This window comes from Vicugna pacos, chromosome 25 (genome assembly GCF_048564905.1).
Source record: "Vicugna pacos chromosome 25, VicPac4, whole genome shotgun sequence".
In the NCBI taxonomy this organism is placed as follows: Eukaryota; Metazoa; Chordata; class Mammalia; order Artiodactyla; family Camelidae; genus Vicugna; species Vicugna pacos.
This window is the reverse complement of record NC_133011.1, coordinates 39,044,341-39,071,869: the sequence shown is the minus strand read 5'-3', so window position 1 is coordinate 39,071,869 and position 27,529 is coordinate 39,044,341. Positions and strand designations below refer to the sequence as shown.

The window sequence follows — 27,529 nt, the reverse complement described above, 5'->3', positions numbered from 1 at the left end:
GCGGCTCCGACGGACAGCAGCCTCAACCAACCAGAGCGTGGGGGAGGTGGCTCCGCAGACAGGCCCCGCCCGCCGTGCCCGCGGAGTCCCGTGGGGGTAATGCGATCGCCCCTGGCAACCGCCGGCCGGCAGAAAAGTGAAAAACAAGGCGTAGCGCAGGGCCCAGGGCAGCGCGGGTTTCATCCTTCCTGGCGGCTGGGCCTCTGCGGGACGAGTCCGAAAACGTTCGCGATGGGCTTAACGGTTTTGCTAGAGCGAGCGCCCGTGCAGCGCTTGAGGTCCGTTTTCCTCTCTCTGGGTGGGGACCCGGGCTCCGGCCTGGCCTCAGAGCGGTGTGGTGGTTGGCAGTCCATTGTCACGCCGCCAGAACCTTCCTCCAGAACCCACCTGTGGAGCCCACTTCCCAGAACCTTCCACCAGAACGCTTCCAAAAGCCACCCCCCAAGAACCCTCCTCTAGAACTCGCCTCCACAACCTGCTTCCAGAACCATCTTCCTCTCACGACCTGCTTCCAGAACCGACTTGCATCCAGGAGCAGCCAGCCTGCGGAACCGGCCTGCTTCCGGAGTTGGACTCTCCGCAGCCTGCTCCCTTTCATTACTTCTCTAGGCATGGTGACTACGGACCGCACTCAGAGTTCACGTGGGGCTCCCCTCACCTAAGAACACCGTTTGTGGGGGCAGCAACACCAGAGCATAAGCAGGAACCACAGCTAATCTTTATCAAGTTCCTGCAAAGATCCAGCCTTGTCCACCCTCACCCTCTGCCTTGGTGCAGAACCCTGGGCTCCTCTCCCCCAACATGCCTGCCTGATGCTGCCCTTCCCCAGAGCTAAACCCTGTAAGCTAAGCTCCTTGGCTCACCCTGGCCATCGGCAACAATAACAACAGAATAAAATTATTCTTAGCTCCAGGGAAAATTGAAAGTAATCCTAGAAGATGCTCCCACTCACACCCCAGGACAAAGCAACGTGTTTCTGTTAGGTGGGGAAAGGTGAAGCTTCCTTCTCCTGAGGCTAAGTCAACAGATAAGGCCTAAATTAGAAAGCAGAATTCCAGATGCAGAAGCATGTGGTTTGGAATTTTGGAATTCAGTGCCAAATCAGCAGCTCAGAGTTACAAGAAGTTGCCTCTGGGGAGGGCAGAGGGGCCCTGGGGGAGGCTCCTGTCTGGCTAAGTGGGTATTATAGAGCTAAGGTTGGTGAAACTCCACATCTTCTGTAACAAGAGAATCCCAAAGCTTGTCTTTTGAAGTGTGGAGGTCTAGAATTTGACAACGAAAAACACCCAAAATAGACTGTAACCATTGGAAGTCAAGAGCTTTTTCTAAATAAGGTATGAATTAAAGGAAAGAACACAAACTGCATGTTACCTAAAAAGTAAATAACATTATATAAAGTGTACGGAATAAACCAAAGGAAAGTCTGTAAACTTAGGGGAGTTGATTACTATACATATATAATGCGTATATATATATAAAATAAATTAACCAAATTAAAAAAAAGTGGCAGGGGGAAATAGCTGAAGATTAAAAGCTGACACCAGTCACACAGGGGAAAAAAAAACAAAACAAAACCTGAGTATTTAAGGGAAAAAAAGTTGATGAATTCCCGAGAGGGCCCATTCGAGAAAAAAAGATTGTATCATGTAGGATCCACCTCTGACTGCAGGGGACTGGGATGTGGTGGCCTAGCACGGGAGTGAGATGCTTAGCATTTTCCCCAGGTCACCATTCAGAAGTGGGCGGTGGTGGCGTGGGTGCGGCCACAGGGGTGTCTGCTGTGCACCTTCAGTGGAGACGAGGTTACTCTGCCTCTGGGCTCATGTCTGGGTTCCAGGGAGGAGGAAGCATCAGGAGGAAAGCAAGATGTCCCCCAGAGTCCCCCAGAACTTTGTCACACAGCCACACATGGCTGGAGGGGAGGCCAGGAATGTACTGTCCCTGCTGGCACATGCTGTTCCAAACTAACTGGGGTTCTGTCTCTCAGGAGAACCAGAAGGGCTGTGGATCCCCACGAGTAGTGGCTGCCTCAGAGTGAAAACACAAACACACCACATTAAGAAAGGAAAACAGAGCAATAACCAAGACAAACTGTGAGGGAACATCATGACAGTAAACTGGAAGAGCCAGGGAAAACCATGATCTTGGACCAAAACGTAAATGATCAAAGTTGACCCTGGAAAGAGAGGAAAACCAGAGTAGACCAGTAACTGTAGAATTAACTGCTGAAAGGGGCACCGGACTCTAACAGTCACGCAGCAAGTCCTCTCATCTGCGAAGGACAGACGCTGGTGAAGGGGAGGGACACCAGCAGCCGATCAGGTGAGACGCCATGTTTCATGAAGAGCGGGCTGAAAACACTGCATGGATTTCACCCACACACCTAAGTGGCAGACCCCATTGTTGGTGGGGTCCTGTCCACTTGCCCTGCCTCCATCCTTATTCCAGGGAAGGACGGCAAGTCGGCCCCAGAAGGTGGGAACCTTGGTGAATAACCAAAGCGTGTCGGAACCACGTGGGGGCTTGTAGGGCAGAAGCTGGGGAGGTTAAATGCCTGTAATGTCAGGGCATCCCCAAAACATCGGCAGGATGTAGTGACCCACAGCAGTGCATACCAGCTGGTCTCCTGTAGGACTGATGGCGAGGAATGCCACGGGTGAGCCGCAAATGCAATCAGATGGCGGCGGTCTGGACAGAGACGTGGACAAAGCAGCTGGTCCTGGAAGACCCCCCTGCTGGCCGGAATTGGGCCACTTTGATGCTGCCTCCTTCTCAGGAGGTGCAGAAGAATTTGGGTTTTGGGTCTTTTGGTTCAGGGCTAACTGCTTGGTGACTTGGTGAAAAGTGGTGGCACTTCTGTCGACTTTCTCTCTGGTCCTGAGTGTCAATTAGGGACAGCACTGACACTGTTTATTTACCTTCACATTTTTTCAGAATGAGGGGCAGAGGGGTCAGGTGCTGGAACACGGGACTGGCACAGAATTCCCTCACTCCTGTGTTTGTTGACCTTTGTGGCAGGCTGGGATTTTGGAGTTTGGGGATGTGCCTGTACTTAGAGGGCACGCAACATAAGTTGAAGAATAAATAATCGTAAAGCCGGAAGGGAACATGATATACTGCTGTGTGTGAGCCACTTGTCTGTGACAAATGGAGTCCCAGGCACCTCGGAACCACAGGAAGCCTTAATCAATGGTGCTAACAGCCAGCAATGCATCAGCCATGGGGCGTCACCGGGGAACGAGGAGGCCAGAGGACAGGACCTGAAAAAGGAATTGTTTGTAAATACGATCAACAGTTCTGTGTTTCTGAGAAACCCATTCATCATTTGGAAACCACCTTTAGTAAAAGATGCACCTGGCTTCCCAGGGAGACAGGACCATCAATCCCACCCGCGTCCTGGGGCCAGCTCAGGGGTGTCAAAGCCCAGGGAGCAGACACGCATATTTATTCTTATTTGAAGGCACGTTGAGAGTCATTTGGGGGGAGAAAAGAGCCATTGAGACCATCGGCTTGCAGAGGGCACCTCAAAAAAGCCACTTGGGGGCAGAGGGAGCTCCCGAGAGCTGTCTTCTTCAGGGTGCCCAGCCCAGGGCCCTGGCAGGAGGGGCTCTGTGGGCCCTGAACAATCACCACACTCCGGACCTTCCCAGGCCAGGTCCACACTCTCGTCCCTCCTGGACACAAAGGTGTTGAGTGCACATGTTGGGAGGGAGGGAGAGGTCTCGCTCCAAGCAAGGAAGGTGGCTTCTGGGAAAATGGCACTTTTCAGGGACGAGGGCCAAGAAAAGCGGGGGAGATTACTGTCCTTGTAAATTTGGCAGAGTGGCCTGGCTCCATGGCCTTTCTCTGGCCACTTTGGGGAACTAGTTTCATCCTAGCACAGCACGAGGTGAGGACGCCCTGGGCTGCCCAGAGCGCTGGTGTCGGTAGTTGGCATTTACTGGTCTGATCTCGGGCAGACAGCCGAAGCACCAGCATGTTCTTCCCCACTGGGGCTCCCCCTCCACAACACTCTGCATCAGATCCTTGGACTCTGGAGGGGCGGAGGCCAGGCGGGGAGCAGGCTGCAACAGAGCCACGTGAGTTGGAAATCACAGAGGGCTGGGCAGCGCGTCATGGTCAGGAAGACAGAGAGCCACTGGGGCAGCAGGGTTGGGCCAGGTGCTGCCCGGGAACCTGGGGAGGGATTGGGTCCACGGGAAGTGGTGACTAAGACATCGCCTCATGCTGCTGGCGGTCAGCAGAATGAAGCCAGGGAATGTGGTGGAGGTTGCTGGAGACCTTGCCGGGAGCAAGGAGTCTCAGTGGGACGTGGGGACAAGGGGCTGCTTTGATGAGGCTCAAAAGTGAGCCAGAGGAGAGGAAGTGGACACGTGTCTGGGAGTTTTGCCCAGGGTGGGGGAGAGCACAGAACTGGCGTGACACCTGGCTGTGGGGTCGGGGGAGGGCCGAGGGGCTGGCTGGCCTTTGACAGAGGGACGAACAGTCCAACCACAGGAACAGGAGAGGGCAGAGGGGTGGGGGCCACAGGCAGGGCACAGGCGGGGTTGGGAGGATGCAGATGCTCCCTGTGGGCTGTTCCTACACAGGAAGCAGGGGCCCTGCTGGGAGTGGGCCAAGGAGGGGTGCTGGGGGTCACAGGAGGGGAGGAGGATGGCTCAGGACAGGGAGCGGGCCTTCCTGGTGGTGCAGGGCCCCAGCTGGCATGTGGCTGCTCAGAAGGCAGGGGGCACGGTTTCACCAAGGTTTGAGCCGGTGAGAGGGCGCGGACAGCCAGCTGAGTGATGCTCTGGAAAATGACCATGCCTCACTGATAGCTTGGGATCCTGGGAAGGAAAAAACCCTTAATTCTTTTTCTTCTGTGACCTAATCCAGAAAGATTCAGATTCTAGATGGAGATAACTGATGTCACAACTGAGTACTTCATTGTCAGACCGTTTTGGATATAATTTATAAAATATTTTTCACACGTGCCCAGCCAGTCAACTGACAAGGCTCTTACCCCAAATCCGGGACCACCTAGACACAGCTACCCTTGAAAGTATGTATCATCAGAAAATATGCATCATTTATTAACCAAGCGAAAAAAAAAGGGGGGGGCATAATTCAGTGGAACCAAAGCTTCCCTCTCCCTGAAACCTGTTTCTATTTTCCACGTATGACTAATTTTTAATCTCAGTGACTGAGCGGTAATGCCATTGTCACTGATGCTGACAATGGGGTTTTTTAAGAAGCATATGATAGATGTTGCCTTCATGGTATCCTTTTTTGGTTATCGTTCCTGTGGCGTTCTGAATAAAATGAGTTCAGCCTCTATGGGGCTCTAGCAAATCCAGGCACAATTGTAGATTAGATGCCATCTTTATGCAAAGCTTCCGTGGCACACACTGTCGGCTGGCGGTGTGAGGCCGTCGGCACGACAGAAGGCTTCCGTCTGGCCATTATTCACCAAAGCTGGAAAACAGCTATTTACCTAACGTCCATTTGTTAAGAAGGCAGGAAAAATGGCATCTTTAAGAACCTCAGACAAAGGCACCAGAACCTGTAAAACAATAACCAAATTGTAAAATAAGCGGAGCATGTTTGTAATAGCCTCCTCTATTTTCAGCAAAAGTATGTTTTTAGGCAGTTTTCCTTGTGATGGGTTTTAGGGGTAGGGGACAGCCCCACCCAGCCATGTGAACTGGAACCTGGGTGCCATCCTGAACACCTCTCTTTCCCACCATCCTCAGATGACCATCCTCACTCCATCCATCTCCTACCGGACCAGGCGTTGAGCTTTCTGCAGGCCCTCCTGTCCTGCCCATTCATCGCCTGAAATGCAATGGAAGCAGGTTGTCATCATTCCTAACATGACAGTACCCCCCTCCCAGAGCCTGCACCATCCACACCCCGCCAGGTCCTTCCCCAACACCAGCCCACACACTTTGGCCAACGCTCTCAGCACCCAGCTCACATCTCCTGGACTCTGGCTGTTTCCATGCACTCCACTCCTCCTCCCTGTGGGTGCCTCTCAGTGCCCAGCTGTGCTGGCCTGTGCCCAGGGCTTGCTGTAAGTGCCTGGGAGCTGATGGCCCAAAGCAGCCCCAGGCAATGACACACAGGAGGAGCCTGGAGCTAACTCACTCTGGAGGTGTGTTGTGTTCTCCCAGAGGCCCCACGTGGGGGCCCACAGCACAAACCTACTCTTCAGCACACCTGGGGTTGGCCTCTTTCCCTTCCCTAGTCCCCTACCTGTGCTTCCTGGGCCCCCTGCCCAAATAAAGTATTTCACCAAGGGTCTGCTTCTGAGGAAACCCAACCTCAGAGCTTGCACACACGCTGTGCCGTGCCTCCGTCCGCACAACTCTCTGTCTGGGGTCCACTCTACCAGGCCGTCCTGGCCAACATCTACTCAACTTTCCAGACTCAGCTTGAGTGTCTTCTCCTGCGACCGCCTCCCCAGACCCCAACGTGCTTCTAGCACAGGCCCTGTGTGTTAAGGATGCTCCCCACCTTCTCGACACCGAAGAACATGCCTTGCTTGCCTCGCACCCCAGCCTCTGGCCTAGAGCGCAGCTTAATGAAATCACTCGCATACCCAACGTCCCTAGTGGGCGCTCGTCAGCTGGCCCGTGGACCCCGGATCAGCCCACGCTGAGCAGATTGCTACGGGAGCGTTTCTCACACTTCACTATTCAGCGTTCAAAGCCGCCCAGAGCACCGCCACGCCTGGGTCTGGGGCGCACCCCAGCCCAGTGAGGTCTGCCTCGGCCCGCGGGAGCCCACGAAGCCAAGCTTCGCAGACCCGGAGAGGGACCCTCTAGGGGGGTGTCCTGGCCCTGGGCGCCCCCTACCCACCCTCGCCACTCCGCGAGGGCCCAGCTCTGCCTCCCCGCCTGGGTCAGGGTGTCCCTTCCCCGACCTCGCTGGCCGCGCCCGCGCATGCGCGAACCCGCCTCCCCGGCGGCCCCCGTGGCGGCGGCGCGGCGCGGCACGTGCGGCGGCGCTGCGCACGCGCGGGCGGGCGGGGGCGGCCTGGGGCCTCGAAGAGCAGGTGGGGCGGCCCGAGGGCGGCGCGGCGGGGTCCGGAGCGGGTCGTTGCCCCGAAGCCCCCTCCTCTGCTCGGGCCCCGCGGGGCCTCCTGCTCGGGCGCTGGCCTGGCCGGCCGCCTCGGAAAAGGGCCTGGACCCGCGCTCACACGCGCGCGAACCCCTCTGTCCCCGGGCTCGGCCGGGGCGCCGCCCTGGAACCCGAATCTCTCGCACCGGCCTACCCCAGGGCCTGGGTCGTCCTCGTCGTGGGGGCACTGCCCCCTTTCCTGAGCTCCATCTGCCTTCCTCTTGTAACACCGCGAGTTTACAGCTGTTTTGTTTGTTTTCCTTTTGATCTGATGTATCTAAAGCCATAAGTACTCAGCTAGAATTGGCAAACAGGTTATTTTTAGTGGAGTTTATGCCTACATTCAAGATACTTAATTGTAATATTTAAAAATATGAAGATGATGTTGCGAGGGAGGTTATAGCTCAGTGGTAGAGAGCGCACTTATCATGCATGAGGTCCTGGATTCAATCCCCAGTACCTCCATCAAAATGGATAAATTTAATTACCTCCCCTTCCAATATATATAAAGATGATGTATAAAAAATACCTTTAAACTGTTCCTGGAGAGAGTAATTCTGTAGTAATGTCAAGAATGACTAGCACCTGCTGGTGCACTTGTTCAACAGAGACCTCGTGAGCAGTGTGCATTTACTCCTTCTTGGTGGTGGGTTGATGTGAATTAGCTGTTGGTGTGTTTTAGATGTCGGCTTTGCCGGCAGGACCACCAGCCACAGGCGTGATGGGCCATAGACTGTCCCTGCCATACGGGCCTAGGCTCACCTCCTTTAGGAATGAACTGCTACTTGTCCGAGGTCCTCTGGGATGCATCTGAGCTCTCTGTGCTTTCTTACAGTTGGAGACAGACAACTACAGATAAAGAAGAGGCGATGGGAGACGGTCAGGTGTCCGATTTGAAGGCATTCTTGGTAAAGGATAAGACTGCCCTCACAAGGTAACTGAATAGTTTTGGGAAGAAGTGACCTTTGCTGGGCAAATCGTGATTTGTATTAATGAGCCGGTCTAGGTCTTGAAACAGCCTGGTCTAACTGATCCCATCCCTGCACTTGTGGAAGATGCGCTGGGGGTTGCGTGTGCACAAGGACACGAGCCAGGTGGAGTGGAGCAAGGAGCCTGGTGTCGGGCTGGAGAGGAGAGAGGCCAGCGGTCCTGTCACTTTTCTGTGCAGTGTGTGTTTCTTCAAGTCAGAGACACCATATCTGTGTTGGCTTTGCATTTCCACCCTTGGTAATCACATTACAATATTGCTATATTTCAATAAAAAATATTTCTTTCACTAAAGGAAGAGGGGGAATACTGACCAGCTGAAGCTGGAAAACCCAAAGAAACAGAAAGTGAAGGAGCCAAACCAAAAGAATCAGGGAAGATGTGGGAAAGACCAGGTTTGATCCTTTTATTTACTGTTAACGTTCCATTTTTAAACTTACAGTCTTCGGTGTGTTACAGCTTTCTCTTTTCTTTTTTGCCCATAAGCCTTTTTCAGTTTCCATGTCATTCTGATAGTTCTAAAAATACGCATTCTGTGTTCACGTAAAGTACATTTCCCCCCCGTTTCGGCAGGTGTGCTGCCTCCTGTGTTGTGCCTGGGCTCAGAGTCAGTTTGAGGAGCGGTGGGTTTAGTGAGGCACTGATTGGAATCCTTTGACTCGGCTGCCACCACCTTTCTGCTGAGTTCTGAGGAATGGGCAGCCACTGGCTGGGGGTGTCGTGGAGGCCTGGACCTGACCTGCTCGCTTCCTACAGGTCATGTTCTCCCCAGGTGTCACGTGCAGGACACATTGGTGGTGGTCTGCTTAGTGTCTTAACAGAAGTTCTAACCATTTATTGCCACACAGAGACGTTCCTGAGTAAGTGAACTCTGTATTTTCCTGTGACTTGTAGCTGTGCCTGAAAGAAGAAAGTACATTCTCTGTTTCAAAAGATACCAGGTAAGGTTCATTTTGTGTCCCTTCTCTGTGCAGGAGGTGAGGTGGAGATAGTGAGGATGGGGCTGCAGGAGCGGCAGTGACACCACCTTTTGTCCAGAGTCCGGCCTGGGTAGTAGAATTGGAACCTGCACTCCCTGTTTTTAACCAGTCTTTGCTTTCACTCAAGCAGAGTTAAGAATCCAGTAGAACCATAGAGCAGTTGGTCACGTGAGCTGCTGCCTGCTACAGAAATCAATCTCTTGCATGTTCTGTGAGAGCAGAGGAAGAAGGCTGATGTCCTGAGGACCGGCCCCTGCCTTAGCTGCCTCCTTTTTCTTTTTAATAAAAATCAAAAGTAATCGTAAACTAGGTAACAATCAGTGTAACCACATCTTGTCCAAAGACTAGAACCAAAAACATTTTAAAAGGCATTAGGCGTACAGTTGTCGCTGACCTCCCTTTACCTCCCCTGTCTGGTTTCTACCACGTTCTTGTGTCAGGTGATAGTGTCAGTAGCTCCCTTTGTCCAGTGGAACAAAGGAAAAACCTCATGGAAAAAACCATGGTAGGTTTTGCTTTGGGAGCTTCAGTGCTGGAAACTGCACGGCTGCCTGGCAGGGCTTGTGCGCCAGTTGGTGAGGAGCGGGGTCTGAGCTCTACAGTTAGTTCAAGCGGTGTTGCTCTAAGTAGTATTTCCAGTTTGGGGTGAATCACTTGGCCTTGGAGAACAGAAGTAGTCTAATTGGATGTTTTCTCGGAGTTTGTTAGTTCCCTGTAATCTGCTCTCGGGGAAGATGGGCCGCTCCCTCTCCTGACTGCCCCTCGCTCCTACCTCCCGTGTGCCCTGCTGTGAGCCATGGGCGCACTGCTGTGTGGGCGCGTGGGTCCGCAGGCCCACGTGCAGCCAAAATTGGGACTGTTACGGTGAAATGTCTCAAGTGTCCAGCGTTGTTGAAATCTGACAAAAGTGCTTGGCCAGACAGACAGAAACGTGTGGCCCAGGAGCGGCACGGGGCCCTTGGGCGGCCCCCGAGCCATGGATGGAGGCGGGATTGCTGCTGCGCCTCCTGCTCTGTTCCCGCTCTTGCCTTTCCCTTGTGCGAGATGTCAGAGATTTGGGGAGACTTTCCTTTCCTGTTTGTTTTTATTGTGATAACAATCATGTGATGTAAAATTCATTGTTTTAGCCATTTCAGAGTGTTCAGTTCAGTGGCATTAAGTATATTCACAGTCCTGTGTGACCATCACCACTAAGTCCAGAATTTTTCATCACCCCAAAGGGAAAGCCCCTGTTTTCCCCTTCCCCCTAGCCCCTGACAACCACTAATCAGCTTTTTGTTTCTATGGATTTGCCTTTGCTGGATATTTCGTGTAAGTGGCTCATACAGAATTTGTCCTTTTGTGTCTGGCTTCTTTCACTTAACATGTTTTTGAGATGCATCCACATTGTAGTGCATGTCAGTACTTCATTCATTTTTATGGCTGAAGGTGTTTTACTGTTTGGATATACTACCTTTTGCTTGTCCATTCATCTGTTGATGGACATCTTGGGTGAGTTCCACCTTTGGTCGCTTGTAAATATTGCTGCTGTGAGCAGTCATGCGCGGTATGCGTGTGAACACCTGGGCATGGAGTTGCTGGGTCTCGTGGTGGTTCTCTGTCGCCTCGTTCAGGAGCTGAGACGCTGGTTTCCGGGATGTCTCCTCCACTGTACGGTCCCACCAGCAGCGTGAGGAACTGGATTCCCCCCCCACCCCTGTGCCCACACTTGTGCTTTTCCATCTTTGTTGCTGTAGCCATCCTAGTGGGTGTGAAGTAGGCTGGTTTTGGGTGGTCAGTCAGCTGGCCTTGCCCTCAGAACCTAGTGCCTGCCCCACCCCTGGGCCCTTCCATGCGACTGTTTGGGGGGGCAGTGGAGGTTGTGCCCCATTCCTGCCTAGGCCTTATGTCTGGTCTTCTCTCGGTTTAGCTTGGGTTTTGTTTCTGAATGTGTTTTCTCACACTTACTACTTCTTAAAGGTTACTTCTGAAGGACTCTTTTTTTCCTTTTTGTTTTTCCAATCTTTTTCTTTTTTGTGGGGAGGGTGATTAAGTTTATTTATTTATTCATTTTCATTTATCGTTTAAACACAGGTATGGGGGATTGAACCCAGGACCTTGTGCATGCTAAGCATACGCTCTGCCACTGAGCTGTACCCTCCCTCCAGAAGGACTGTTTTTCTAAGTTCATGACTCCTAGGCAGTCATAGTATGGATGGGGCAGGCCTGATGGGTGACGGGGCTGGCTCCACCGGCCACTCTTTCCACAGCCTCAGGAGGTCTCCCACTGGCAGGAGACGGGCCAGCTTTCATAACTTCCAGCAGCTCAGTAGTGCCAGACTGGAGCTGTGCTCATTAACCCCTTGCCCTCGGGTGTCCTGTGAATATGCTTATGTTTACCAAGCATATTATGAAGAATAGGAAAAAGCCCCTTAAAAAGGTGGGAGACTTCATAGTCTCCAATGTTGGCTATTTTGAATCTTTCCTTCTGATTTCAAAATGGTAGGCTTTCTAAGTGACGGGAGACGTAAATATTTATGAGTTTGTATTCTAGATCTGCACAGACCACCAAGCCAGTGAAGACGAATAACCACGAAAAGACATCCAAGAAAAAAGGCCAGGTAAGCATCCTCAGGTGCGATATTCATGACCGACTGTAGGCATTCTTGCTTGCGTGATGTTTGTTCTTGAAAATACGAGAAGACAACGAATGGCCTTATGTCTTAATGGTCTGATAGGAATTTATTGTGAAACGAGTCTGAGGAGCCTAGCGGGGGTGGGGGGGTGGCATCGGAATAGCTCCTCCTCCCATGCCCTTCCCCAGAGGTATTTGTGCCCTGAGGCGAGTGCACTGTCCTGGGTTCCCCTCCTGCCATGGCCACAAGGGCTGAGACACAAGCCGTTTTCCAAAGCTCCATCAGAGGCAGTAGAAATGCAGGGTCTGGGTGTGGGTGATCCTCTGATGCAGGGGAGGGCAGAGCAGGATGTGGCGAGTGAAGTGGTCACTGCGGGTGTGTGACCCTGTGGGCACTGCCTGTGGCGTGTGGCCCACTCATGGTGCTCTCTCTCCTGTGCACGGTTCTGAGGCCCTGGAGACCAGAGGAAGATGGCGCTTGGTGTTCACCAGGTGTCCTCTGGGGACAGGACTATGCGGGCCAGCACCCCGGGAGTGGGAGAGGAGGAGCTCGTGGATGCAAGCCAGGGAAAGGACGGGGTGAAAGTGAAAGGCAGACGGAAGAAAAATAAAGAGAGAAAATTGGAAGAGAAAAGGCAGGAAGGGCTTGAGAAGAAAGGCACTGGGATACAGACCAGGACATGGATGCTGCAGAAGGGTGGCGGGGACCGGAGGGGCCCGCACGGCTGCGGCAGGAGGGCGGCTGCACAGAGGGGCTGCGGGCTGGGAGCCAGCAGGGAGGGTGCGCAGCCCGTGGCCAGAGAAGCGCCCCCGACAGGGAAGCTGGCCACACTGGAGGGGTGGGAGGCTTGGTGGCGAGGAGGCAGTCACAGGGTGAAGATGAGGAGGGGGAAGACACGTGGGCTGAAGAAACTAAGAAAGAAGAAAATGAAAAATTCGGAGCAGGTAACGAGTCCGCAGCAGAGACTGCGGTTTCCAGAAAAGACAAAAGAAGGAAGAGGGACAACGCAGGTGGGGCAGGAGCTCCAGAAGCAAAGGAATGGAGACAAGGAGATGGAGAGCCGGATGGAGAGCCGGGGACGGATGCACAAGCAGAGAGGGCAGTGCGGTGTGGATGCCTGCGGTGTGGACACGGCCCTCTTGGAAAGGACGTGCAGCGGGAGAAGCCACGGAAAGAGGAGAGGAGCCGGTGTGGGCCGGAGCAGGACGGGGGCCAAGAGGAGGAGGAGCCGGCTGGTGAAGCATCCGGAGAGAGAGACGGGAAAAGGGACCGCGAGGCCACCAAAGGGCCGGACACGGGAGAAGGCAGGTGCAGATGGTATGTCCGTTGCGGCCCCGCCCACAACCGGCACCACCCTGCAGCCTTGGCCCCGCCCCCGCCCCGTGTGCATCTCTGCCTGCAGGGGTCTCTGGCCTCTTTCAGGCCTGGGATGCTGGCTGTGGGCCTGTTGGGAAGGGCTGGTGGGGAACTCCTGAACGCTGCAGTGCAGGAGCAGCTCTGAAATGTAGGTTTCACCAGGTGCTGTCGAGAACCAGTATTCACTAGCACCCCTGAGATGATGAAGCGCTTGCTCTGGTCTGCATCGTTTTAGCCAGCCACTGGTGAGGCAGGTGCTGTTATCTAAACTTTCCAGATGAGAAACCAAGGCACAGAGAAGTTATGTAACTTGCCCATTGTCACACAGCCACTAAGCAGAGGAGCAGACATTGGACACTGTTATCTTAATCATTACCCCTGGGCTGTCCCATTTGCAGCCACCAGCCACCAGCCACATGTGGCTTTGAGTGCCTGAGATGTGGCTGGTCCCAGTGGTGACATGTTGTGGGTATAAAATGTATGATGATTTCAAATAGTAGGAAAAAAGAATGTGCACTAACTCACCAATTTTTTATACTGGTCACTTTGTAATGGCAGTATTTCAGATGTATTCATTGAGATTAAGTATATGTTAAAAATCAAAACTCAAATTCACCTGTTTCTTCTGGTTTTTAGACAACTTAAAATCCACATGTGGCTAGTGTCACGTTTCTGCTGGGCAGTGCTGCTTCATACCTTGTGAAGGGGTGACTACAAATCGCGTTGCCAGCTTCAGGGTCAGAATAGTCTTTACTGGTATCATCAGCTCCTGCATTCAGCAATGGTGTGATTCTGGGGGAGTTCAGTTTCCTGAGCCTTGTTTCTCTTGTATGCAAAACGGGGTTTCTCTTACCTGCTGTGTGGCGTTGCTGAGTATGAGGAGACACGGAAAGGCCTACGAAGTGCGTGGGTGCGAAGTCGCTCACTGTGGGTGTGATCAGCATCTCCTTTATGGCTGATATTGAGCGTCTTCTGTGCTTACTGGCCATTTGTGTCTCTTCTTTTGAGAAATATCTGTTCAGTTCCTTTGCCTGTTTTTTTTTTTCATTTGACTTTTCTTGAGATGTAAGAGTTCTTTATATGTTGAGATGACTAGGCTGTTGTCAGATACATGACTTGCAAACATTTTCTCTGGGTTGTCTTCTCACGTTCTTGATGGTGTCCTTTGAAGCAGCAGAGTTTGATTTTGATGAGTCCATTTTGGCTGTTTTGTTTTTGCTTATACTTTTGGAATCATATTTAAAAACTAGTATCTAATCCAGAGTCATGAAGATTCACTTTTTTTTTCTCTTAGAGTTTTTCAGTTTTAGTTTTAGGTCTTTGATCAGTTTTAAGTTAACTTTTGAGAATGGTGTCTAATTTTATTTTTTGCATGTGGAAAGTCCAGCACCATTTGTTGAAAAGACTTCTTTCCCTATTGAATGGTCTTGGTACCCCTGTGGAAAGTCAGGTGGCCATAGAAATACGGGTTTATTTCTGTACTCTCAGTTCTACTCCGTTGACCTGTATGTTTATCTTTATGCCAATACCACCGCTGTCTTAATTACTGATGCTTTATTGTGAGCTTTTAAATCAGAGTATGAGTCCTCTAACTTTGTTATTCTCTTTCAAGATTGTTTTGACTATTCTGGATGTCTCATATTTCCATATGAATTAGGATTGAATTGGTTGTCAGTTTCTGCAAAGAAGCCATCCTTTTGGTGCGGATTGAGTTTTGTCTGTAGATCACTTTAGGGAATACTGCCATCTCAGTGAAGTGAAGTCTTCTCATCTGTGAACACGGGCTGACTTTCCGTTTATTTACATCTTCTTTAATTTCTTTCAGCATGTTTTGTACTTTAAAGTGTGCAAGTCTTTTGCTCACTTAGATAAATTTATTCCTATGTATTTTTTTTTCTGGTGCTACTGTGAGTGGACTCCTTTCTTAATTTCATTCTTGGGTTATTCACTGCAGGTGCAAAGAAAACTGATTTTTGTGTACTGATGTTGTACCCTGCAACTTTGTTGAATTAATTTATTAGCTCTAATTTTTCTTTGTGGAATCTTCCTGGGTTTTCTATACACAAGATCATACCATCTGCAGGTGAAGACAGCTGACTTCTTCCTGTCAAACCTGGATGCCTTTTATGCTGTTTTCTTGCCCGTGGGCTCTGCTTAGAGCCTCCCGGACCATGGTGGACAGCAGTGCCGATCCTGCTCTCAGGGGACGTGGCGTTCTCCCACCTCTGAGTGTGACGTCACTGTGGGGCTTCAGCTGCTCTGTCTCAGGTTCAAGGGGTTCCTCTTCCTACTTTGTTGAGTGTGGGTTGTTTGTTTTTATCATGAAAAGGTGTTGGATTTTTTTCAGGTGCCTTTTCAGCATCTGTTGAGAGATCTTATGGTTTCTGTCCTGACATGTCCCTGTTTGTTTGAATTTGAAAGCACGGTGGCCTCAGGATTGTGTTGAAGGCATGGTGAGCCTGTGCTGGGCTGTACTGCCTGAGCTTAGAAGGTTACAAGAGATATCACATGTGAGGGCTCTAAGCATGCCTGGCATGGAGCAGGCCTTATGGAGCATCCACTGCTGCCGTCCCGGTGTGTGTCCAGCCAGCAGCTGCGTGGCTCTTTTCAAAATGGTGGTGACCACTGTGGCCGGCCTGGGTGCGTAGCTCTGGGCCAGTGCTTCAGCCACTAGATGTCAGTGGGGACTGAGGAATTGGTGGCAGTGGTGGGGGTTAGTGAGGGTGTGGGGTGGCCTTGTCTCTGTTGAATTCCCCCTGGGTGATCACAGCAAGTGAGCCTGGGCCTGCTGTGTGCTCTGTGGGTGGACACTTCCCCCAGTCCCTAAGCCCATTTTACAGATGCGGGAAAGTCAAGCACCTGCCCAAGGTTGACAGGTGGTGGAGCAGTGTGACCTGCTGCTGGCTCCCGGCCCACAGATGAGCACCCTGTGTCCCTCTGCCCACCAGGACCAGCCCTAGAGGGCTTGCAGCTGGGCCAGGCTGCCCAGGGCGAAAGTAGGTGTCGGGTTCCGGGACAGTGAGTGTTGGGGGAGGGTTCAGCTGCACAGAGGTGAGAGGTGAAGGGCTGGTCCTCAGTGATTGTGTTGCAGTACTTGTAGGGACAGTTACCAAAAGGCACCTCTTCTGAGAGGCTGCATGGGGGCTGAAAGGAAGGCCACGCTGGCGTTCACACTCTGTGCCCTTACACAGCCTCACCTGCCTGTGGCACTGTAGGGCCCCTGACAGCCTGGAGGTGCCTGTCTCCCATGTCTGGCCTGGGAGCGTGAGATTACAGAGGACCTACCAGCTGCCCTTCGGAGCTGGAGCGGGAGGTGGGGGAGTAGGGAGGTGGGCAGCACCGAAGATGTGCTCCTGGGTGTTCCGGCAACGCCTACCGAGTGAGGCCCGCGCTGTTCCCAGGCTGCCTTCCGGGAGGAGCCTCATACCGGTCGTGAGCATCCCGCTGCTCTGGGCCAGGGCCTGATGACGAGGGGCCGGCTGGACTGGACTGGCTCCTGGGCTTGTCCGTCCACAGCGTCAGGAGGCTGGACCAAGAGCACAGGGAAGTGGGCGGAGGAGCCAGGCGGGGACAAGGGACAGCGCCAAGAGCCTCCCTGGCCCTGCCTTGTGCCTCCGTGTGCCGCCTGGAAGACGCCCCCACCGAGGAGCCCCTGCCGGCGGCCCCGGCCGGCTCTCCTCGCGGCCAGCCGCGTCCGCATCCACGTGGGGCCTTCGGGGGCGGGGCCTTCGGGGCGGGGCTGGCCCTGCGGTGAGGGCTGGGGGCGGGCCGCGAAGGGGCGGGGCGCTTTGCACGTGGGGGGCAGGTTCTGGCTCCCCGGGCTCCTGAGGCGGGAGAGCGGATGAGCGCCGACGCCCCCAAAGCCCCCAGCCCCGGGGGAGGGTCGTCAGCCCAGCTGGGTAAGGTGGCCGAGGGCGCCGGGCGGGATGGGAGCGCACCGGGAGCGCTGGCCTTGCTCTCGGGGTGTGGCCTGAGACCGCAGATGCAGCACTTGCCGTTTCCTGGCCCAGGGCGTGCGAGCCCCGCCCCGTCTCACCCCAGCTCCCCCGGGCCCCCACGCGGGGGTTTCTTCCCCGCGGTTTTTCCCTTTGTTGCTTAGGGAGCTGTGCTAGCGTGAGTCCTGCAGTGTTTGGTCTGAACTTGGTATGTCTGTGGTCTGACGCTGGCTGTTTCATCTGTGCGGGATTCTCAGTTACTCCTTTCCAGGAGTTGCAGCTCCTTCATTCTCATCATGGGCACGTACCACGTGTCCAGTCGCCCCTTAGTGGCCATTGTGCTCTGAGCTGAGGCTGGCTTCTGCCCACAGTGCTCCAAGCTGTTTCGTGGGGGATGTGGTCATGTCGGGGGTGAGTTGTGAGGGGGTGTGGGATAGCTGGAGGGAGGTGGGGTTCTCTTGTGCATGAGTTGTTAACATTTCCAAAGACCTGGGTGGGCTCACACCCCCACAGGGCTGTGCTCAGGAGCTCCTGTTGGAGCTCTAATGTCATTAACTTAGTGCCTACAGGATGGTGACACTGTGGCCTGAAGGGCCACCATCCTGTGACCCAAGTGCTGTCAGTACATCCACTTTACAGCCAGGAGCCAGAAACTGGGCATGGTCACACAGCGGAAGGGTCTTGTCTGCCTCTGGGGGCTCTGGCCCTGCTTGGGGTGAGGAGAGACAGCACCAGCAGGGTGGGTAGGATGGCGTTCTGGGAACGGGGGGTCGGGCCCACACATAGAACTGGGGCATCCTTGGTAGACACGATCCATAAAGAGCTGTGAGCTGCAGTTGCACGAGGTTGGGCAAGTAGTTTGGAGCAAGGTCTCCCTTAGAAAGCCAGCTTGCCTCTGATGGCAGTGCTTGGTATCGCGATCTGTGGAGGGACAACAGGCCAAGTGCGCAGGGTTGGGGCCTTCTGGACCCCCCTGGCCCTGCGGTGAGGGCTGGGGGCAGATCATGAAGGGGCGGGGCTGATGCTGAGGGGCGGGGCTCCCTGCAACATGCAGGGCTCTGCTGAGCGCCGCGGCAGGCCCAGGTCAGCTAGTGGCCGGTGAGTTGCTAGACCTTGACCTCAGCTCCTTGTCTGTAGTAGGGATGATGGTAGCATCTGCCAGAGGTTTTGGTGAGAAGCTCAGCCCGCTGCCCAGCACCTACTGACCGCCAGTCAGACCTGAGATCTGTGTTTTGTCACATTTCTGACATCTAAAACAGGATGTGTCTTCCCTTGATTCAGAAAGAAAGTACTGTTGTAGTTTACGTTCTTGTTGTTAATCACTCACCCTACCGTTAGCACTACCCTAGGTCTGCTGGAACAGTTCAGCAGGATGACGTCCTAAAACCAGTGAGATGCATGGTGCCTGCTCCACGTTGGGCACAGGCCCTCCCGCCCCCTCCGCCTCTGCTGCGGGCTGCTCCCGCCAGAGCCCCTTGATTCCACCCCAGAACATTCTTAAACTACTTGACTTCCCCCCAGGCACGGGCTCCACCTAAATGCAGCCCCTCTGCTCCTGTTCCTGTGTGGCCCCAACCCTCCTTGCAGAAACAGCTGGCAGGGTCTTCTCATAGATGTCTGTCTCGCTTGTCCCTTCCTTCCTCAAGCCCTGGGGGGCTTCCTGTAGCTCTAGGGTACTCACCTGAGTAGCACAGGCTGAAGTGAGTCTCCTGGGCCCACCTTGCCCAGGCAGCCTGAGCCCGGCAGGTCTCCTGCCTCATGGTGCCGATGCCGAGAGCAGTGCCTGGCGGTTGGGGAAGGCCCAGCAGGCTCCCCGTGCTGGCAGCTCTGCCAGGCCGAGGCCTTTGCCGTCCCAGGGCCTCTGCACCTGCTTTTCCTTCTGCTGGGAGTTGCTTTTCTCCTGGCTCTACCAGTAGAACTTAACCGGCAGAAACCCTGCCCGCCCCACTGCCAGCCACCCCTCTACCCTTCCATCTTTGCCAAGACAAGCGTCTGTCTGAACTCACCTCCTCCCTCGCCTCAGTTCCTTGGGAAGGGGCTTGTTGGTCATCTGTGTCCCAGGACCCAGCAAGCACTGGTCCAGGGCAGCCCCTTGGGAGAGCTCTGGGGCCAGGGGGTCGGTGACAGGGTCACGGGGAGTCAGGCCTTCCTGTGCTGCCTCAGGAAGCTCTGGGGACAGGTAGGGGCGGGGATCTTGGCCAGGCTCATGGGGATGTGGGGCCACACAAGACCTACAACCAATACCAAATCCCTCCCTAGGGTCCCCAAGACTCGCACCCCTGGGCCTCCTCTCTGCTGCTATGTCTGCTCCGTCCCTGTCCTCTGTGGGCTGACCCGGGCCCCTGTGGTCCTGGCCACCCCTCTCCTCATAGGCAGCTCTGCCCACCTCCCATTCAGCCTGGCTCCTGGGAGGCAGGGCTGCAGCTAGGCCTTTGTTTAGGAAAAAAATGGTCACAGGGCACACGTCTCTGGCTCCTGGAAGGGCTGGGTAGGGGGTGTCCTCTAGAGACAGGCGGGGGCTCTGGAGCAGCCCTGAAGGCACCCAGCTTGGGGAGACTCCCTGCCCAGGAGGTGTGGTTTGAGCTTGGGCAGGTTAGTCCTGGCGCCCCGCCCCTCGTGGATGACCCCGCCTGCTTCTCACTGGCTTAGCTAGGAGGTGGAGTCACAGGCCTCCACTAGGGACTCGTGCCCGAAGGCCTGCGGTGCGCAGGTGCGGAGTGAGAGAAGAAGCCTTCTTGTGGGTCCTCCAGGTGGGAAGAGAATAGACCAGGCGGCATGAAGTGGATGCAGTTGGAGCACAGAGGACCGTGCTTTGCGTCCCCGTCCGAGCCCCTTCCCGCTGGAGTTCGCTTCTACTACAGCGGTGAGAACAGCTCCCCGAGGCCCGAGGGACCAGGGGCCAAGGAGCCGCCTCTGCACCCCGTGACTAGTGGTCCCCTGGGCCTCCTGCTCCCTCGGAGGCTCTCCCACCTCGGCGCCCTGGGGGAGCTGGCCCACGGAAGTCTGGGAGGCCTGTGCACCTGGGGGACAGTTGACCTTTGCTCAGGATCCAGGCTAGGCAGCCTCCAAGTCTGCAGTCCCGAGGTTCCTGGAGAGATCACGGGGCCTCTGTGCTCCAGCAGCTGCAGCCTGGCGCCCCCCAGAACCCTGGGCGTGCGGAGTTTCCAAGGGCTGCTGGGGGCGGGGATGCATGCAGCGCAAGACGGACCAGGTGGTGTGCTCCAACTTACCCAGCTGGGTTCTTCCACCCTTGCCTTCCTGCTGTGCCCCCGTGGCCCTGCCTTGGGGACTGGCCCTCTGGGTGAGGGCCTGAGTCTCTGGGCCCCTGGGTATTGGAGCACGTTGCCTGTGGGCTCCCACATTCACTTCCTAACAAGCAACTGAGCGGGTTACTGCGGGCCTGTGGGTGCCAAATCACCTGCCCTCACTGCCCTGCCTCGGCCCTCATCCTCTCCACCCCTTGGGCAGGAGCTTCTGCTTGGTTTTGTGCTGCTAGTTTGGCCCATTTCCCCCCACTTGCTGCGTCCGTGCTTGAGCAAGGCTTCTGAAGGTGCCCTGCGCTGCATGGGTGCCTGGTAGGCACAGGCCCCACTGCCTCCGCCGCTCCAGAGGGCAGCTCGCGGCCTGGGACAGGAGTGGGGAGTGGGCGGCCTGGGTGGCCCGGCGTGGGGAGGGGCTCACAGGGCAGGAGCTGAGCCCCTCGGGCCTTGGCTGCTGCCCCAGTTCTCTGTTCTCCCGAGAAGCTAGTTTTGGGAAGAACTGCTGTTTTATCACAAATGCCCTTTTCCTTGTTACCAAACGACTGCATAGTTACGTTTCCAACATTTTGTTACGAATATTTTCAAACACAGCAGTTGAGAGCACTCCATGGTGAACCCCCCTCACCCACATCGGCTTTCACCCTGCTTTGCTGGACCACCTGCTCTCCGTTGAGCCGCCTCTAATACACGCCCATCCTTGGAATGAAATGTTGAAAGCAGCTGGGCAAACGAGGGCGCAGCTCCTACAGTTCACACGTTTTTGCTTTAAAACCTTAACTGTTGTTCTGCTTCTATAATTATGTGGTGATGCGTGTTCTAAAACTGCACGTGTTGTTGAGCTGTAAGCTTCCACATGAGCACACTAGCAAAACAGTGTTAAAGCAGGACACGTGTGAGCAGTTGTGGCCGCTGGCACTTTCCACGGGGCCCAGCCCATAATCCGGGGTGAACACCTGTGTAGCAAGTGTTCACAAGTGTTGTCGTTTTCTTAAATTGAGAACGTGCTTCTTGATTAAAGTCAGAATTCCTTGCTCTTGGCAGCATGTGTAACTGTGATTTAAAGAGCAGAATTCTGTGTGCTGGAGGGCAAACTGTGCCAGCTCCCTGAACCATGTGTCTCCTGATGCCTCCAGGAAAGCCTGTCAAGTTGAGTTTAGCAGCAGAGGTCACCACGTTTTATGGGAAAATGTTGGATCACGAGTGCACAGCAAAGGAAGTTTTCCAGAACAACTTCTTCAGTGGCTGGCGGAAGGTGAGTGCTACATGGCCTCAGTTTCTCAGTGGCCCCATTTCACAGCTTGGCCTGGGGCTGGCAGTCGCCTGCCTGCCATAGGGGGCCGGGAGGGGTAATTTTAGGCTCCCAGGAAACAAACATTTGTTGGGAAGCTCTTTGAAGATAAGGTTATAGTTAACTAGTTTTTTCTCATTTAAAAAAACTGGGTTATGTGCGCATCTGCACCCACCTTGTCTATACCTGTGGACTTGGCTGGAGAAGGCATGCCCCAGGCCCCTTCAGGGCTGCTCTCAGCAGGACGCCAGCACAGCACGTGTCCACTTCTCTGCTGACGGGCACTAGGGTTCTGACAAGGGGTCATGTGGCTGTGTGCCCACCCCTCTGCAGGGACTGAGGGCAGGATGGTGGGGTCATGGGCTACACGTATGGCTGGGTTGGGGACCACCCAGCAATTCTGCAGTGTGGCTGTCGTGTGCGCTCCTACTGTGTGGGGAGTGGCAGGTCATCTTCCTGAAGAGTGACTGAGGACCCCTCGGTGCTGGACATGGTCTGCAGGCCCCACGGCAGCCAGTGGGGCTGGTCTTCAGATGTGGCTGTGTGGCCCAACTCAGAAGGCCACTGGGACCTGGCCACCTGCTGGAAAGGCCATCCTCTGGGAGACAACTACAAAGGCTGCTGGACCGGATGGACTTGGTGCACTCAGTTCTGTTCCTCTGGCTTCTGCGATGTCACCGTGTCCCGTGGAGGGCCTGGCTGTGGTGGGGAGGTCCCCAATGCCCACAATAGAGCTGAGAGGCATGTCTGGCTCTGGTGCAGGAGATGACGGCATAAGAGAGGAAAGTAATCCAGCGCCTGGACAACTGTGACTTCACTGAGATCCACAGGTACTTTGCGGACAGGACCGCCGCCCGGAAAGCCCTGTCCAGGGAGGAGAAGCAGGTCAGGCTGTGCAGGGCCCAGTCTGGCCTGGGCTCCCGGGCCGCAGTGGGAGGCTGCTGGTGTGCGTGGGGCCGGAGCCGAAGACCCCATCCTGTCAGGATCGCCATCCCTGTGGGATTCTTCTGGTTGAGCCGCGGAGATGTGGTGGAGGGGCCTCTGATCTGGCCCCATCGTGGTCTCGGACACTTCCAAGTTACGTGCATCTCAATGTGTTTAAAAATGCTGGGTCTACCCAGGGCACGTGGGAAGGGAACCTGCCGTGTGATACAGTGGGAGGATCAGTTCACTCTCCGTGGTGTAAGTGCCCAGACCACAGGGACTGGGCACCTGCCCAGCCCTTGGCCTGCCGGTCCTCACGGGGCTCCCGAGCCCGGCTAACCCAGCACACTGGGGCATCAGGCCCACCCTGTCCCCCTACCACTAACATCTGTGGCTCAAAGAAGAGGCTGAGGAGCTTCAGCCAGAGTTTGGCTACTGTATTTTAGGCACCGAGAGAAGATGGGCAGTTTTAAGACTGAGCCCCCAGGGCTGTTCCGGGGCCGTGGCAACCACCCTGAGATGGGGATGCTGAAGAGGAGGGTCATGCTGGAGGGCGTGACCATCAGCTGCAGTGGGTGTGTGCAGGCCACTCGCGTGCAACCCTGCTCCTCACCGGGGGCGGGGGGCCTGTTGCCGAGTGTGTTGCTGTTACGCAGGGCTCTGAGGGCTGGGCGGGAGGGCGCCTCTCCCCAGGGTGGACGCCTGTGCTGCAGCCTGTGTGCTGTTAGCTGAACCAGCCCTCACCACTCTGCCCCCGGCTGGAGTTTTACCCCAGCAGGAGAGTGTCTGCATGCTCTCGACAGTTTTCCGCATTTCAAGTTCCTGGGATAATCTAGTAACACGCGAGTGTCTGGAACGTGTGGGAAGAGAGTTCCTGCTTGTGCTGGCGGGCTGTGCTCCAGCAGGAGCTTCTGTCCCTCCGCTGCGTGGATGCTGCCTGGCGGGGTCAGCGGAGGTGTCCCAGGAGCTGCTGAGACTCCTGAGATGCATGTGGCCCTGGGGATGGCCACCCTGGCCTCCACACATGGGGGCCGCCCTGAACAGGCCTGTCATGCCTGCGAAGCAGGAGCTAAGAGGCGAGGAGGCAGTGCTCGAACAGACTCGGGCTGACCCTGGCCAACGCTGGGCCCCTGTGCCTAGGCCAGCACAGCATGGGAGGTGGGGGCGCCTGGCTCACGTTTCAGGGAGCAGGGTCTTGAACTGCTGGGTTTGGGTCACTTTCCTGCTGCAGGGACTCAAGAATACCCAAGCCCCCGGCAGGTCACCAACCGCACGGTCACGTGGCTGGCGGCGTGGACGGAGAACGTCCAGAACTCCACCAAGTACATCATGCTGAAACCCAGCTCCAAGCTGAAGGTGAGCCCGGCTCGGCCTGTGCTGCCCCCGGGAGCCCCTCCCTCAGCTCAGGCCGGGCGCTTTGGCAGGGGTTCTCTCAGATCGTAGGCGTGAACAAGCCAATTTTGAAATCATATTGTGTCCAGTGGCCATTTGTCTTTAAAAGCAAGGAATTACATTTACATCCACCGTAAGCCTCACTGAGTTTGGTGTCTGCTCCCGGCCCTGGGCCGCGAAGGTGAGAGCGGGCTGGGCCAAGGGTCGGCAGTTCCCTGTTGGCAGGAGTGCTGTGCATTTCTTTGCTACTTGTTCTCTTCACTTAGGAGGGAGAGAGACTGGGAAAAGTACGAGGTGGCTCGGCGCCTGAAAGGGGTGGTGGGCAAGATCCGTTCTCACTACTGGGCCGACTGGAAGTCTCACGAGATGAAAGCGAGACGTGCCGTGGCCCTTTATTTCATCGACAAGGTGTGGGGTCCCAGAGGCTCTGTCGGTTGCACAGACCTGGTTGGGCAGGCAGGGCAGCGGAGGGGACGGCGGGGCTTCTGTGTCCCCAGCCAGAGCCTTGGGCAGGTGAAAGGGCCTGTGTGTGCACGCCAGTTACATGTGTGTATGTGTCCATATGCATGTGTGTGTGTGGTACTTGCCTGCCTGTGCACCTGCCGTGTGTGCCCGGCCCTGCCCCCCGGCTGCCGCTGCGAGCCGGGCATGAGAAGGAGGAGGGCGAGATGGCGGACGCGGTGGGCTGCTGCTCCCTCCGCGTGGAGCACGTCCAGCTGCACCTGGAGGCTGACAGCTGCCCATACGTTGTGATGTTCGACTTCCTGGGGAAGGACTCGATCCACTACCACAACTGAGTGCCAGTAGGGAAGCCTGTCAGTGCCGGTGTGGGTGGTGAAGGTGGTAGTGGTTTCTGTAGTCTTCCCGTGGTAGCTGTGGGCAGAGACTTGTAGCCCGTCTGTCCCAGCTCACTGTCTGTCCCATCCTGTGTGGCAGGGAGGGAGGCCTTGCTGGGGTGAGTCAGTGTGCATGGGGAGTCACGCCCCTAGGCTGGACTGAACCCGCCTTCCTAGGCACCAGCGTCACTGCTCTCCTGGTGGGTTAGGGTGGCTGCTGTAATTGGGCCACAACATGTCCTTCTGGAGGCCTGGATTCCGAGAGCAGGAGGTGACAGGGCCGTGCGCCCTCTGCAGTTCTGGGGAGAACCCTTCCAGGTGTCTGGAGGTGGTGGTGACCTTCAGTCTCTGGGCTTGAGGCTGCATCACCACAGTGTCTGCTCCCCACTGGCCATCTTCCTCCGTGTGTCTGTCTCTCACAAGGATTCAGTTGTATTGGATTAGGTCCCACCCTACCCAACGGCGACCTCGTCTTAGTTAATGGCATCTGCAAAGACTATTTCCAAAAGTCACCTTCTGAGGTTCTGGGAAAGATGTGAATTTAGGGGGACACTCTTCACCCCAGCACACCTGGAAAGGGTCTTCTGGCCCACTGGGCATGCGGCTCGCAGTGGTAACTCTGGCGGTGTCCCGGGTCTCTGAATGGTGAGGTTCGGGGTCAAGCCTGCTGGCTGGCTGCTGTGCTGACACCTACCTGGCCCCCCTTGGTTTGCAGAGGGGTCTGAAGGGAAATCAGAATTTGGGGAACACCCCCCTTCTGGAGTGGTGAGCCCCAGAATGACAGTCTCCCAGCCCCAGTCTGGGTGGGCACCATGTCACAGCAGTGAGGGTGGGCCCAGTATTGACTGCTGGCAACTTACATGCACTTCATAGGCAGACATGGCCTCCGGAACACAGAACGGGAAGTTTAGGGAGACTGTCGAAGGTGACAGAAACATCCACTCAGGCGGGAGCACCCTGCGCCCCAGAGTGCCCAGCGTGACTGGGCCTCTGAAATCTGATCAAGGGTGTGAATGAGTAGGGAGCCGCTGGGCCTGCTGCGGGGCGGGAGGAGTTGAGTAGCAGAGGAGCCTTGTCAGGTGTCTGAGTTTTGGCTGCTCAGACTGGGAGCCTCACAAATGGGCACTTATGTCTCAGTCTGGAGGCTGGAGGCTGGAGGCTGGGGTCAGGGAACCACAGGGCTGTGAGCAGGTGAGGCCCCTCCCTGGGGTGGCCGGGCCTCCTCGCTGTCCTCACTGGGCAGAGGATGGTGGAGCACTTTCCTAAGGCACTAAGCCACTCGGTTCAGGAAAGTTAGGGGACATGGTGCTGAAGGAGCTATGCTGGTCACTCTGTAGCTGGGCACTTGGTGTCCAGCCTGGTGGGGCACATGCGGAGCTGGCTGCCAAGAGGGGCCCAGGCAGAGGGGAGCCGGGAGGACGTTTGTGCTCCCCTCAAAGGACTGACTTGAAAGTGGATGTGCAGCATGGCCGCCGAGAGCCTTCTCGCAGTAGGACTGGCCTGTGCAGGTCAGGGGAGGGTCCTCTGAGGCCCTGCGGTGTCAGGCAGGTCTGACTGCAGACTTGGGGTCACCTGGAGGAAGGGGCAGGTGTGCAGGGGGAGAGGGTGCAGCCTCTTCTCCACAGCCTGGACACTCCGAGGTGCGCAGACCACCTCCCTGGGAGGAGCCTGATCCCTGGCCTCCGAATGCAGACGCCCCTTGGGCGCCCAGCAGAGGCTGCTTCTGCCTGTGGGCCAGTCGTGTCTTTCTAAGGGGTTCCTCTTCCTGCCACAGGTGTACAAGAATCTGCAGCTGTTCGTGGAGAACAAGGAGCCTGGGGATGAGCTCTTCGACAGACTGACTGTAAGCCCCGGGGCCTCAGGGCAGTGCTGATGGGGTGACCCAGGGACTGCCAGCGCAGCTCAGCCCATTTGTGTCCAGAATGGTCAGTCATATGAGCTGGGGCGAGTGTGAGCGTTGAGTCTGCAATAGGAAGGCTGAGGGCCATCTGTCTGACCACCGGCTAAAGCCCCTCTGGTGGCGTGGTCAGGGTGCTGGGAAGTGTTGTGGAGCTGCCCTAAAGGAACACATTTTGAGACCCATCTTCCCGGCGTGTGCGTACTGCCAGCCTGAACAAGCACCTGCAGGACCTGATGGACGGCCTGACGGCCAAGGTGTTCCGGACCTACAATGCCAGCGTCAACCTTGCAGGGGCAGCTGTGGGCACTGACCAGAGGTGAGTGGGTCCCCAGCCTGGGGCTGGTGCCTGGCTGCTTGGTTGGTCGGAGGATGTATTGTGGCCGGTGTCTAGGGGCAGAGTGGGGCTTGCCTGGCCCAAAAGGGACGGTCCAGGTTTGAGCCCAGCAGGAAGGGGGAGGGGCCCTCAGGACCTGAGGCTGAGCCTTCCCCCAGGGCTTGCTGCTCCTTGCTCGGCCACCCCTGCTGAGCACCCCCTTCTCCACGCGTCAGCCCCGCAGTCAGTCAGGCCCCTGCCCAGGCTGTGTCTTCTCCTCTGCAGTCACCTGTGAAGCACCAACCCAGCTCTGCGTGTCCCTCCTCATGTGCGGGACCCTCCTCACCACTGCCCAGCTGCCCAAGCTCACCCGACCTCTGGGCCCCTTGGTGGGGGCTCCTTGACGCTGTCCTACTGAGCTCGTGCCAGGGTGGGGGGGTTCTGGGGAGGCCCCAGCTCCGCCCTGTGTGGACTCCTTGGACCGGGTACTGACCGAGGCCCCTCCTGACACGGGGCGGGGCTCCCGCAGTGACTTGCCCAGTGCCTGCTGCTCCCAACACACACCTGCTTCTCAGCTGAAGACAGCGTAGCCCATAAGATCCTGTCTTATAACCGTGCGAACCGGGCTGTTGCTGTTCTCTG

At 55.8% G+C, this 27,529-nt stretch overlaps 1 protein-coding gene and 2 long non-coding RNA genes across 3 annotated transcripts; 2 read left to right on the top strand and 1 right to left on the bottom strand.

Annotated features, from left to right (window-relative positions):
- Positions 1 to 70: 70 nt before the first annotated feature.
- LOC140689193 (uncharacterized) lies at positions 71 to 3,112 on the top strand. Its single transcript, XR_012064079.1, has 2 exons — positions 71 to 1,334; positions 1,988 to 3,112. It is a non-coding gene; the product is annotated as an uncharacterized lncRNA (long non-coding RNA).
- A 1,827-nt stretch (positions 3,113 to 4,939) lies between these two features.
- Positions 4,940 to 6,739, bottom strand: LOC140689192 (uncharacterized). Its single transcript, XR_012064078.1, has 3 exons — positions 6,581 to 6,739; positions 5,691 to 5,814; positions 4,940 to 5,542 (listed from the first exon to the last, which is right to left on the bottom strand). It is a non-coding gene; the product is annotated as an uncharacterized lncRNA (long non-coding RNA).
- A 12,972-nt stretch (positions 6,740 to 19,711) lies between these two features.
- On the top strand, positions 19,712 to 26,661 carry TOP1MT (DNA topoisomerase I mitochondrial). The gene is made up of 4 exons (XM_072949917.1): positions 19,712 to 19,837; positions 21,368 to 21,486; positions 23,678 to 23,802; positions 26,449 to 26,661. Exons 1-3 carry the CDS (start codon positions 19,750 to 19,752, stop codon positions 23,780 to 23,782), a joined length of 312 nt encoding a protein of 103 aa, XP_072806018.1. The 5' UTR covers positions 19,712 to 19,749; the 3' UTR covers positions 23,783 to 23,802; positions 26,449 to 26,661.
- The last annotated feature ends 868 nt before the right edge of the window (positions 26,662 to 27,529 follow it).